At 42.9% G+C, this 13750-nt stretch overlaps 1 protein-coding gene across 5 annotated transcripts in view; it reads right to left on the reverse strand.

Annotated features, from left to right (window-relative positions):
* HERC2 (HECT and RLD domain containing E3 ubiquitin protein ligase 2) overlaps window positions 1-13750 on the reverse strand; it is a 273779-nt gene that overhangs the window by 116169 nt on the left and 143860 nt on the right. For 4 of the 5 annotated variants that reach the window (XM_078448928.1, XM_078448927.1, XM_078448930.2 and 1 more), the window contains 9 exons: window positions 12373-12560; window positions 11087-11279; window positions 9485-9667; window positions 7164-7345; window positions 6448-6595; window positions 6173-6369; window positions 5709-5939; window positions 4698-4836; window positions 3017-3160 (listed from right to left, as the gene is read on the reverse strand). In XM_078448928.1, the coding sequence (XP_078305054.1) occupies window positions 3017-3160; window positions 4698-4836; window positions 5709-5939; window positions 6173-6369; window positions 6448-6595; window positions 7164-7345; window positions 9485-9667; window positions 11087-11279; window positions 12373-12560 (1605 nt within the window). The remainder of the gene's footprint in view (window positions 1-3016; window positions 3161-4697; window positions 4837-5708; window positions 5940-6172; window positions 6370-6447; window positions 6596-7163; window positions 7346-9484; window positions 9668-11086; window positions 11280-12372; window positions 12561-13750) is intronic. The other variant, XM_078448929.1, reaches the window with a different exon arrangement.

A 13750-nucleotide genomic window follows, 5' to 3' on the forward strand; every position in this document is an offset into this window, starting at 1 on the left:
CATTTTCAACTCCTAACATCTCTTTACTATTAAAGATGATGCACTGAACATGTTAAAGTGAGTATGATCTCTACCTCTTCAAGCACTAGACGATCAAAATCTTCAAGGCTTGGATATCAAAAATTAGTCTAAAAATTGTTTCACTCCCTGCTTTTTGGCATCTGTCCTTTGTTGGTTCATCTGTCTCCTCAGAGCCAAAAAAAAAAAAAAAAAAAAAAGCTACCTCCCAGATTTCTGCCTTTTGTCCAGTTCATATACCTTCTCTTTCTTGGTGCACACTCATTGCTTCAGAAACCTCTTCTATGAACACTCCCTTTTTATTTTTAGCCTTGGCTTTTCCTGTTAACCCTTGTTCAGACCATAAACTGAGACCAATTCCAGATATGTTGTGTGGTCAGGGTAACATCTTTTTGTCTGTTTTAATCTCTGAGCAGCTTTGAGTGAGGCATTTAGCACTTCCTGTTTGCCACAGGCCCACTGAGTCCCACTGCCTGGAGCCCACTCACCATTTGAGTTCGCTGGTTGGTTTGGTGACAACTTCAACTAATTCTCTAGACCAGGGGTTGGAAAATCATTCTCTTGAAGTGACAGAGAGTAAACAGTTCAAGCTTATCAGCTGCATGGTCTGTCACAGCTACTCAATTCTGCCACTGAAGAGCAAAAGCCACCTAAGATGACGTGTAAATAAGTAGGTGCGGCTGTGTTCCCATAAACTTTATAAAAACAGGTAACCATGATAATTTGTCAAGCCCTACTCTACAGAGCTATCTGGAGCCCCTACTCTGTCCCAACCGTGACATAGTAACCCTGATTCAGTTCCTACAGAGCTACTCATCAGGGTGACCAGAGAGCAGTCAGTCCAATTCCCTGGTCTCTGGTTTCCTGATCTTCTATAATTATGGATAGTTTTCAAGGTCCCTACTGACTAATACAGAATAAATCTGCACTTTCATTAGATTTACCTTATACTCAGCACATTAAAATTAAATTCACAATACCCTCTTAAGATTAAGAAACAAAAAACTGCACACTATACTAGGCTTTCTAATCTTCATCGGAGGCACTCCCTCCTGTCCTCCCGGTAGCTCAAGCTTGAAACATCAGCCATCTTTGACTTTTCACTGGTTTCCCATGAGGTTATTATCAAAACCACCAGGTTATGATCTACTGGAACCACCTTTCCATCTTTTATGTCTTCCCCCAGAAAACACCTTATCACTTGACACAAAAGCAATTCTCTCACCTCCATGGCCTTCCTTTTTCAAATACACTTATACCTCACTAGTAGACTTATCATCCTGAATATCAGTCCTTACCATACAGGTCCCTGCCACAGCTCTAAGTCAGTCTTATGTTTCACCCTGGTATTCAAGGCATTCTATCACATGAATTCAGCTGACCTCTCCAGCTTTTGCCCCACATTCATCAATAAATCCTGAGCTCCTTGCAAAGTGAAGCACTTCAACATTCTCCTATATACTCACTGATACATCTGTGCTCCTATTGTCTCTTCCACCAAAATAGAGCTTCTTCATCATGCTGCACCTCAAGTCTGCCACACCCCTCAGAAGCTGCCCTCACCAGCCCTCAGCCACCTGTATCCCCAAGACACTTGTGGAACTACAATTACACATTTCACAGTGCACTGGCATCATAACCTGTACAGAGCCATCTGCATTTTCTCTTTTCACTCTGACCCCAGAGAGTTTGGGGTCATAAACAAGGACTATCTTGTTCCCTATAATACTTTAGCACATCTTTTTTAAGAGTAGATAATCAAAAAATATTTTATAGCTTTTTTTTTCTATTCAAAGTAATATAAGCTTATTCCAGAAAATTGAAGAAATAAAGAAAAGTCTAAAGAAAATAAAGTCAGCTGGTATTCCAGTATATGGATACACCACCTAATAATGGGCATAAAATTGTCTCCAGTTTTCAACCTAAAAACAATACCAACAAAGAAGCCATAATGGGCATCCGTAAACACATATCTTCATGCCTTTTCATGTGATAAATTCCCACAAGATGACTCCCAGGTCAATGGAGAGATACAGAGCTAGATACAGAGATGCAGATACAGATGTGTGTGCATGTGTACACACGTATTTAAAATTTTTTTTTTAAGTTTATTCATTTTTGAGAGACACAGTATGAGCAGGGAAGGGGCAGAGAGAGAGGGAGACACAGAATCTGAAGCAGGCTCCAGGCTCTGAGCTGTCAGCACAGAGCCCAACGCGGGGCTCGAACTCACGAACCACAAGATCATGACCTGAGCCGACATCAGACATTCAACCGACTGAGCCACCCAAGCGCCCCTAATACACATGTATTTTAAAGTGTAACATTTCTTCAATGTTGGTTGTACCAACTTAAATTCCCACAAGCAATGTGTTAAAGCAGTGCTACTTTAGATATGTATGAACCACTTTAGGGCCTTATTAAAATGCAAACTCTGATTTCTTAGGTCTGGGGTGTAGCCTGAGAATCTACGTGTCTAACATGCTCCTACGTGCCATCAGTGCTACTGGTCCATGAGCCACACTTTAAGTAACAAAGCAGGACACCACTGTTTTACTGTTTTCCCCCCCCTTCCCATCAGATCCTTGAATGTGATAGAATGCCTTGAATACCAGGGTGAAACATAAGACTGACTTAGAGCTGTGGCAGGGACCTGTATGGTAAGGTCTGATATTCAGGATGATAAGTCTACTAGAGAGGTATAAGTGTATTTGAAAAAGGAAGGCCATAGAGGTGAGAGAATTGCTTTTGTGTCAAGTGATAAGGTGTCTTCTGGGGGTAGGCATAAAAGATGGAAAGATGGATCTTTTGTCTTATAAGATTATGACACTGTCATTTGCACTTCATCAATTTCTGGCCAGGTTACACATCTTTCTCATGCATTTAAAAACCATCTCTATTTCCCTTTTTATGGACTACTTGCTCATGTCTTTTGCCTGTTTTCTATGGGAGTACCTGCATTCCTTACATATCTATAAGAGCTTCCTTAAAAAGATACCTGTATGAGCAGCTGTGACCTCCTGAACAGCCGGCTGAGACAAGATCTGCCTAAGCTGGTCCTGGTGTGAAAGCAGCGCACGGCCCGCCTTCAGGATGTACAGTTTTAACTGCTGGCACCTCAGCAGCTCCAGGTCTACTTGTCCTGTGGGAGAAAAGGACTCAGGAACGGCACACCTTGCTTGGGCTCTTCTCCTCACCAGCTGTGTGGCCTTAGGGAAAGTGCTCTGCCTCCTGCACCACAGTGCCATGCCTGTAAAGTGGCACAAACAATGCCCTGCCCTGTAGGAATTAGCTGGACATGCCAAATACTGTCAATAATGAAGGACTTGCCTTTCTGGATAAGTATCCTCTACCTCCCCTGGGTCTTCCCCTTTTCCTGCTGCCCACACAACTACCTTGATGGATTAGGGTGAGAATTAAATGGTTTAACAAAGTTAGATCCATGTCAGTTATTATTAGTATAATCAAATGTTTCCCATATTGCTAAAATTTCAACCAGATATCTATGTCACAAACAAAATATCTTCACCTTTTCTTGCCAACACTCCTCCAGGATGATTTTGTCAGATAGTCACAACATACAGTTCTCTAACTCAACAAGATCATGGCACTCCCTGGAGTCTTATCTAAACAAATGACTGCAGTGGTGCCTGACAGCCAACTGAGGAGGAAACTAAGCTGCCACAAAATGCAGGCAGACCACAAGTACAGCCGGATTATAGTTGTGGCAACAGTGTTCCAGCAGGGCATGTCAGAGGCCACAGAAGGCAACATAGCCAACAGCAACATAGGATGGAAGGGGATGGAGGATCACAGGTGCCTCTCAGGCATCAAGCCTGACTGCCTGGCAGCCAGGTTTATTCACTGTGAAGAGAAAGAGTGACTAAGGGATAAGGTTAGCGGAATTCTGAACATGCTGTGGTATACATGCACATGGCCCTCCAGCCAGAAATGTGAACTGGATATTCAGAGTTAAAGGTGATCACTATCATAAATGTTGCAGCAGCAATCACAAGAATGGGGAGAAATGGGTGAAAAAGCTCAGTAAGAGTGGACACAATGAGCCAAAAGTTATGGAGAAACCCACAAGGATTTCCAATGTGCAAAGAATAGTCAAGTAGAAGAACTCCTCAAAGAACATGCAAGTGGCAACGTAAGGAAAATTAAGGGAGCAGTATTCCAGACCAAAGGAAGGAAGGCTTTAAGCACAGGTGACCTTTGTTTTAGCCCAACGTCTATAGATATGAAGCAAGGCAGGTCTAAACATGCAGGCCTTACTGGGTCTGGCATTGATGAGGCCAGAAGCAAAGCTCCTAAAAGGCAACTGAACTAAAGAGCCATGGCTGGAGGGTTAACGGTGGGGAGAGAAAACACAGATTCCTCTTCAAAAGGTTTGTTCAGGATAAATGCTGGCACTGGAAAGTCAGGGAGCATGGGGCAGGGGTGGGGAGAAACCTAGGGATTCTTCAGACGCCACTCTCCCCATGGTGTCATTCTTGGTACTACACACTCTTATCACCACATTCAAGCTTTCATGTCCACTATAACTCAACAAATAGTCAATCCATTGAAACCCAAAGACTTTGACAGTCACAGGAACTTGCTCTCACAAAATGACATTGTCCAAGCAATACCAGTTAAGGTTGTAGTTGTTTCACCAAGAAGTACCATGTACTGACCTGCAAAACCCGGTTTAGGTGACTTCTTTACTTTGTGCTTTTCCAGTTTGCTTCCAGCAAGGTTTACCAATTGAGCCCAGACAGATAGCATAGGCTCTGTGAAGGGGAGGTTGGTGACACTGAATGCCACAGCAGGGAGCTAAAGCAAGAAGATAGAAATCTTCAAAGTCTGTCCAATGAAATGAGCAAATGAAACGTTCTAAAAATTATCAAACCATGAATCTTAATTCTAAAATATACATATTGTAAGTCTTTTTATATCTGAAAATCATTTTAAAATATGCCATTAAAGATAAAATAGAGATTTATATGTATAGTAAACATAACCTAAATTAATTTTTTCTTTAACAACTTATCAATAATAATTATGTCAGGCTGGTGATGATTATCTCTTTAGGCATTTTCTATGCATTAAAAATTTTCTACAACATGCATGTATTCGTTTATAAATCAAAAACAGTATTTTATAGAAATATAGTCAGGTTATACTTAGATTACATCAAAATAATATAAATGACTCTCTTTCCCTATACATCCTTAATTCACAGATTTAAGATGACAGCATCTGCTACATAAGTCATGTCACTCAACACAATAAATAAGCATTTATGAAGAAAGGTCATTTTTTTAAGGAATCATTTTTAGGTTTCTTTAAAAGTTGAGTTGTTCAATAAAAGTCAGACTTCATAAATTTACATTTTAAGATAATTAAAACTAACAAACATAATTACCAGTACCTTCTATGTTGCTAACGCCCTTTTATGTCTTTGGGGGCTAAAATAAGACATGAACTAGTAATTTGTGTAACACCATGAGACCAGGCCCTATTTATCACAGACACAAAGCAAACAAGGGAAGATAGACATATGGCTTTCCTCAGGTTGCATAGTTTCCTAGACAGCGTGCATGAACTACAAGAATCAAGTTCATTCTAGCACTAATGTTAGCACTCAGTTCCAGCATAAAACTCCTCTGCCTTATTACCAAGTAACTGAATACAAGTTCACCTACTGGTTTGAGCTGATTCAATGGGCAAACGCGACACATCCGCATGTCTGAGAACTGTACAGTGATTCTGCCCTTTGGGGTGATGCGAGTCACCGTGCCTTCTCCAAACTCATCATGCATGACTTGTCCCCCCAGGCGCAGGCGACCATCGATGCCTCCGATCACAGCTAGGACTGCCATGAGGCCCCCCACCTCTGGGTTTTCGGAGTCAGGAAAGTAATCCTCTAACAGGGCCTAATGCAGACAGACAGCTAGTTTGAAGAAGACAGCCAAGGGTGCTGCCTGTTTCTTACACATTTATAACTAAGCCAAGTTCATTTTTATACTAGTTTCTTCAATAGTTATTTCCACTACAGTATGGTTTAAAATATCTTTAAACAAAATACATGTCATTTCAAAAGATAATTTAAAAGTGAAATCAACATTCTACAAAGAAAAACTAACAGATATGAAAACGCAGCACCCACCCCCTCTGGTGGCTTTCCTGTGCAGCTGCGGGTGACAGAGTGGAGCTGAGAGTTGATGTACTTGTTTATGAGGCCGTTCCACTGACCCAGGGAGTGGAGTGTGCGGAGCAGTGCCACCACCTCTTCTGCCAAGGTGCTGCTATGAGTGGCAGTCAGAGAGGCCTGTGGGCGTGCCCTCCGCCGCCTCAGAGTAGATTCTGAAAGAGACATGTGAGAGAGGAGCTACATGGTGCCCTGCTCACTGACCCAGGACACAAGTAAGGAGAGAGGCCCACCTCTGAGGAACGGGATATCTGAAGAACAGGTGGTGAGCAAGCTGCCCAAGAAACCAAACAGCTTTTCCACAAGGCATTTCATGTCCCTTGCCCTTTCGATCTTGTCCCATGATGGAAGCACTGCTTGCAGTAAATGCACAGCTAAGATCTGACAAAAGACAATTTAAAACGGCAAACATTAAAGAAAACCATAATCTGTGGTTTTACATTAAGAGATAACAGATTTTTATTTTCTTTTTTTTTTGTCCCTGCAATGCAATTAACCATGTGAAAATTCAGATATCCATTATTTTACAACCAGATAATTACACCCAAGTTGATTAATGATATAGATTATCAGGAGTTGGAAAAAGCTACACTACAGATGCAGATATTCACTTAATTAAAAAATAATTCTTTTCAGCTTAATTCTTCTGAAGACAATTATACTACAACTCCTATGAAGCAGATAAGAGAAGCTGGTAGGATTTATCACTTCAAAGAAAAGCAAGTCAACTACAGTTTAGCAACTTAAAATCAATTTAAAATAATCAAGGACTTCAGCCCCTTGCACTAGAAAATCTACTTTGGGTTAGTTCCAGTTCTTTTCTGCACTCATTGAGTACAGGCACCTAATTATGATGACTGGGAGAATTGGTATCTTGATGCCACCTCTTAAGGGGATTGCACAGTTTCAAAATTCACACTGAACAGCATCAGCCCAGCAGCACAATTACCTGTCGCTGCAGCGAGGCAGCAGTGAAAGGTGCATGTCCCTCCACAACCTTCATGAGCAGGGCAATCCACTGTGGGGAGCTCAGGGCAGCACACATGTGTGGCGTGAGTGCAATGCTCCGCACAAAGCCCAACGTGCACCAGCTCCGGTGCTGCTCCCGGCAGACCAGCCTGTTTGGGGAAGCTGCCACAGTGAAACAAACCAGCTTGGCACCAAATTTCTAGAAATAAATACTCAGCACAATCTATACTTTTAATGTACTTACCGTGTTATGTTCGATAATAGCCTACTTTACAAATATACTACAATTTCACTAATTCAAAATGTGAGGAGTGAGAGAAAACCCTACTAAAGGAACATTTTACAACACTTTTAAAACCTTCAAAGTACATGAGTAGCTCAAACCAATTAAGGAGTTTCATGTACTTATTATTTATAGGCAGTAAGAAAATGATTCACAATTCAAACAGCAGTTATTAGAGTGCATCTTGTATATTTTAAAACCTCACGTGTTATATATCATCAGGGCACTTGGGTGGCTCAGTGGATGAAGTATTTGACTCCTGATTTCAGCTCAGGTCATGATTTCATAATTCATGAGTTTAAGCCCACAAAGGGCTCTTTGCTGACAGCACGGAGCCTGCTTGGGATTCTCTCTCTGCCCCTCCCTGGCTCACACGCACACATGTGCTCTCTCTCTCTCTCAAAAATAAATACACTTTAAAAATAATAATAATAAATATCTCCCATGATCTTGTTTATACTTAATCTGCACCATAAATTTCCAATCCAAGTTTAATAAGTCTGCAGTAATAGAACAAGACTAGGAGGCTTTCATGAGGTTTATCCAATTTGACGGATGCAACTGACCCTGTCTGTTCCTCCTGGCTTCCAGGTCTCCACTCATGGGTACCCAGGGGCTTCCACTCTTTCCTGGCAGAGGCCCGCCTGCCAGGGCCCAGCCCTCCTGCTCTCTACGCTTCCAGAGGCACCGCCATCAGACACAAGTTCATGCCTGCACTCAGTTACACTCACAGACACACACACACATCAACTTTCACAGTCACACCCTACCACAATCCCACATACTCATTTTCAGTCACTGATATACTCACACACAATCCCTCATAATTACCACACACACTCACAAACACACCCAGCTACTCACACACATTCCCTTCCCCACTTCACACTCACACCTGTAGCCACTCACATACTCAGTCTCACTCACAGACAAACTCTCCCATACTCACAAGCACTCTCACACATACACACACACTCGCCCCTCCCACTCCATCAACTCCTTCTCTCCACACTTACACATATTCACATTTTCATGCAAACATTTCAGTGGGTTGAACTGTATCCCCCAAAATTCATGTTCATCCAAAACCTCAGAATGTGACCTTATTTGAAAATAAACTCTTTGCAGATGTACTTACTTAAAGTAAGGATTGATATAATACTGTATTGGATCAGAGTGGACCTTAAATCCAATGAAAGTCCTTATAAGGAAGCAGAAAAGGACATAAAGAGACACAGGGCAGTCCTTTGTGTGAAAATGAGGCAGAGCCTGGAGTGCTGTGGCCTCAGGCTAAGATACCCTGGAGGTACCAGAAGCTGGAAGAGACAGAAAGGATCCTCTTCTAAAGTCTTTGCAGGGAACACAGCCCTGCTGACACCTTGATGTTAGACTTCTGGTCTCCAAAAATCCTTGATGTTGGAAAATGTGGTCTCCATAACTCCATTATGGGGTGAACTGTGTCCTACCTGCCTCCCAAAATCAGTATGTTGAAGTCCTAACCCTTGGTACCTTAGAATGTGACCTTATTTGGAAATGGGTCCAGGGGAGATATAATTTGTTTGGGAGAACTTAAACTAGGTTAAGGTGGGTCCCTAATCCAATTATGACTGGTGTCCTTATAAAAAGGTGAGATTTGGAGACAAACACACACAGGTAAATATGAGGTCAGTAATCTACAAACTAAAGAATGTCAAAGATTGCCAGCAAACTACAGGAGGTAAGGGAGAAGCCTAGAACAGATCCTTCCCTCACAGCCCTCAGAAAGAACCAGCTCTGCTGACACCTTGAACTTCTAGTCTCTAGAACACGGAGAAAAAAATTTCTATTATTTAGGCCACCCAAGTGTACGGTACTTTGATGTGCCAGCCCAAACAAACTAACCAAGTTTGAAGTAAATTGTTACAGCGGCCCTAGGACACTAATACACACGCACACTCACCCACATGCTCACACTCACTGACACACACACCAAATTCATAGCCCCAGTACTCTGTAGGCCACAACTATTCATTGCATACATGTCTTGTCCGTCGTTCCACTTTCCACTAACATTCGCAGCAGTCCACACAGGGTCTTGGTGGCTTCACTCTGCATGATTTCAGCATGGACTCCAGCAGAGAGACAAAGAGTTTGTAGTAAATTAACAGTACTGGTAAGCATCATTGCAGTGGGATGAATGTTCCTTTCAATTTGTTCAGCTTCTGGAAAAAAGTATCAAAATAAGAAGCTATATTCCCAAATAGAACTGGAAAATATCCCTGCATGTAACTTAAGGGATTTCATAACACAGTCTTTTAAGGAATTTAATATCACAATTTTTACTGTGGAAAGGGAAGTAGCTCTTTACAAGAAAAGAATTCAAAATACACTAAACACCGTAATCATCTCTGTCCCCACCTTCCTCAAAGAAAATAAGCCTTCCAAATTATAGTTTAATTTTTTAAAGCTATCTCCACATATGGCTCAGAAGCACTAAAACAATTACAAGGATTTATTCTTTTAGAAAGACAACTTATCAAATGTCAAGAACTGCTTGCTGATGAGCTAGCTATGCCCTGGATGAAGACAGAAGTGCCTGCTCCATGGAGGGGAAGCAGAGGCTCATGTGTCAAAGCCACTGACTTTCTGACAAGGAGGCACATGACAGCCAAGCTATAGTTCTGTCACTTAGCCAGCTCTGCTCAGGTTCTGACTTGTCTGAGTGAAGACCCCAGACAGAGAACTGGGAGGAGGGACAAGTGGCCTAGACATCGTGTGCTCAGACGCAGTGATAACAAAACCAGCCCTGACCAACTAAGCACGACTCCAAGTTTCACATATGTTACTCCCAACAGCTCCACAAGGCATCATCTGTTTACATCTGAGGGGGCGTGGGCCCCCACAAGTGACATTGATGGAGCAGAGCCTTTTCCACTCTCCATACCACCCATCTTCTACTGAGCTCAGCCTCTTAGGTTTCCTCTCCTGACCATACAAGTGACTTCCAAAGCCTGACCATGCAGTGCATACAGCTCGCACCTGAGCCCCAGGAATCGGCCCAGGCCTCCTGGACAGTCTCACCAAGACCAGCCATGGGAAGTTTCATTCACACATCCCAAAGTCTTTTGGACACATCGGAAAATGTCATGAAGTCCTCCTCCCACAACCTTGGATTTACTTAGATAGGATTTAACTTTCTGGGTTCACTCCAAATTTTCATTTCTGGTTTCCTTAAGGTAATACTGTACTGACTAATTCCACATTATTCCTAGTTCACCAGGCACTGACTCACTACCTCACACAGGAGACTCAGAGCCAAATGAGAAGGTCCACTAGAGGTAAAGACATAGCAAGCAAGCCAGCCCTACAGTGCCAAACTTTACTGGACTGTCCCCAAAGGGAGCAAGGGAGTCAAATCCAGCTAGGCTGCCAGTCACCAGAGCCATGCTTTTAACTCCTATATCAGAATTACCTGGGGCTTATTTAAACTGAACCTTTAGGGACAAGTCCAAAACTACAGAGCACTGTCTGCAGGTGAGTCCTGATACACTGTTCTCACTTCCAGATGAAAAGGACAGCCAGCTAGCATTAGCACACAGCTTGCCAAGCTGCCCCAGACTAAACAACCCGAAGGCACCCACCAGAGTCATCCTCTGTGTCCGAGTCCTCTGCTGAGGGCTGTGTTGAGGCTGGCAGCTCCGCCAACTTGAGGTCATACTTCCCTTCTTTCCCCATCCTGTAGGAGTTGGTGCTGCCTGTGTCCCACTGGACCCTGATCCATCCGTCCTCTCCAAGTTCACCAATCACACGCCCAAGACCAGGAGGAGGTCCATCCTGAGGAAGCCAAAACAAAGATCAGTTAAGAGGGCCCACGCCTGTTCTGTCGCACAAAGCCTGTAAGGACTGCTGTGTCACTGTGCCCACAGACTGCTCCAAACCCACCTGCACCATGCACAGCTCACATCATCACCTTAAATCAAACATCAGGAAATAACTGGCTTATGCTCCTTTACCAAAGAGGTAACTGGGAAAAGAATTGCCTCAATCAGCATCCTCCCTAAACCAATACAGAGATGAGGCTTTCCAGCCTAGTCCTGATGCCCTATTCCTTGGCTTGATCCCTCCATTGGGCTTCAAAATACCAGAAACCTGAAACAAGCACCAGCATCTCCTCTTTTCCTCTTGTTCTTCAGTTTTCTCTCTGGAACTAGAGTGGAGACTCTGTCTCTCATGTCTATGAGTGAAAGCTGTTTTTAGGATGCTGCTACCTGTTCTAGGACACTTCTGAAATGATTCTGGTAAGACCCATGCTTAACAGTGAGGTTGAGAAAACCTAGAGGTGACAAGAATGCTACCATACTGTAGGAAGGTGAGCACTATCCTTAGCTAGTGACTACGGTAATAACACAGACACCAGTCCCCACAATCTCTCCTTGTGAGACCTCACAGAAGCTTGGGAGTGATTTGCCACAAGGAGAAACAGAGAGGTGGCCACCACCCAGCTGGCACACCTGAAACTGCTAGGTTGGGGCACTTAATTGGGCACATGGCCACCATCTCTCAGCACCTGGGTTTTTCTGCCTCACAGCTTTTAGAACACTATTAATAAGATGAAGTCTACTCTTTCCTGCTTACTCCTGCTCCTACTCTAGGCTCCCCCTCAAATTGAGCCCATGCCAGGAAGTTTTCTAAAAACAGCCATGACTCCTTAAATACATGATCCTGCTTGAGGTGCCCCTACAGCCACTGATACTCTCTACTTGTTTTGACTCTATTCACCTGCCCAGGAATCCACAACTACGTCATCTGTCAATTGCATAAGCCCTGAGTTAACATAGTTATATATTCCAATTCCACCCACTAAGAGCATGCAAGTAAGGATGGTGACTAATGTGTGGCTAATGTGTTTAAAATCAAATCTGAGTACCTGATCACCCCATTTCCAATCAACGCCTCTCATGACCCTGGTTCCAATCTTCATCATGGCAGCCAGTTCTGGCCCTGAAACTGGCAGCTGTACAGGAGCCGTTTCCTTTCTTGTCTCTTCCAAAACTGTAGCAGAAGCTCCTCGGGCAGAAGCATTCATATCCTCTTCAACATTATCACAACTAGGACCTATCAGAGCATCAAAAACAGCAGGTGAGCCAATAAGTAGTTACAATATCCTAATCTTAATACACTTTTTTCTTTTTAATTTTTTTTAATGTTTATTTATTTTTGAGAGAGAGAAACAGAGTATGGGGGAGGGGCAGAGAGAGAGGGAGACACAGAAACTGAAGCAGGCTCCAGGCTCTGAGCTGTCAACATAGAGCCCAATGCAGGGCTCAAACCCATGAACCATGAGACCATGACTTGAGCTGAAGTCAGGTGCTTAACCCACTGAACCACCCAGGCACCCCTTAATACACTTTTTTCAAAAATTAGTAAGGACTGATGAAAATAATTTTAAAGAATCTATAGTGTATAGTGTATTATCAATATAATAAGCACCATGAAAGATTTACTGATGAGAATTTAAAAAGATAAAAGGAGAACCAAATATATAAATATATATCAGAAGAGGGACACCTGGGTGGTTCAGCTGGTTAAGAAGTCAACTCCTGTTTTCGGCTGAGGTCATGGTCTCATAGTTCGTGAGTTCGAGCCCCCCATCGGGGCTCTGCACTGACAGTGTGGAGCCTGCTTGGATTCTCTTTCTCCCTCTCTGCCCTTCCCTGCCCCTCCCTCTCTCTCTCTCTCAAAATAAATAAACTTTAAAAAAAAAGTTTAATTAAAGAAAAGCATCAGAAGATATAAAAGATATAAAATGATCAACAGAGACATTTACTCTACTTCTAGGAATTATGCCCCTCTTCCAAAAAAAGCAAATGATTAAGTTAGAAAAACACTCATCACATGTTTTATTAGAACAGTAAGGCAAAGGATAGTCACCTAAATGTCTAACAATGAGAAATTAACAAACTTTAATTATGATACTATGCAGAAAAGAGCTAAGAACAGCAGGCCTGATACCACTGTCCTTAGGAAGGGCTGGCTTGCAAGGTAGCCCTCAGCTGGCCTCTGGGAACCTGGATCTCAGGAGGGCTCCCACCCCTCCCTGATAAGAGGCCTCACAGTGCCTAAACTATTTGTACAATGTGGTCTCTGCTTAAACCTGCTTCCTTCTAGGGGTCTAGAATTTGGGTATATGCCAGGAGGTGCCTACTTGACCTGCCCCTGTGCAAATCCTAGGTGCTGAGTCTCTCGTGAGCTTCCCAGGTGTAGACACCATTTCACATGTACTATCAACAACTCTTTGCTGATAA

This window comes from Panthera onca, chromosome B3 (genome assembly GCF_046562875.1).
Source record: "Panthera onca isolate mPanOnc1 chromosome B3, mPanOnc1 haplotype 2, whole genome shotgun sequence".
Taxonomy (NCBI): Eukaryota; Metazoa; Chordata; class Mammalia; order Carnivora; family Felidae; genus Panthera; species Panthera onca.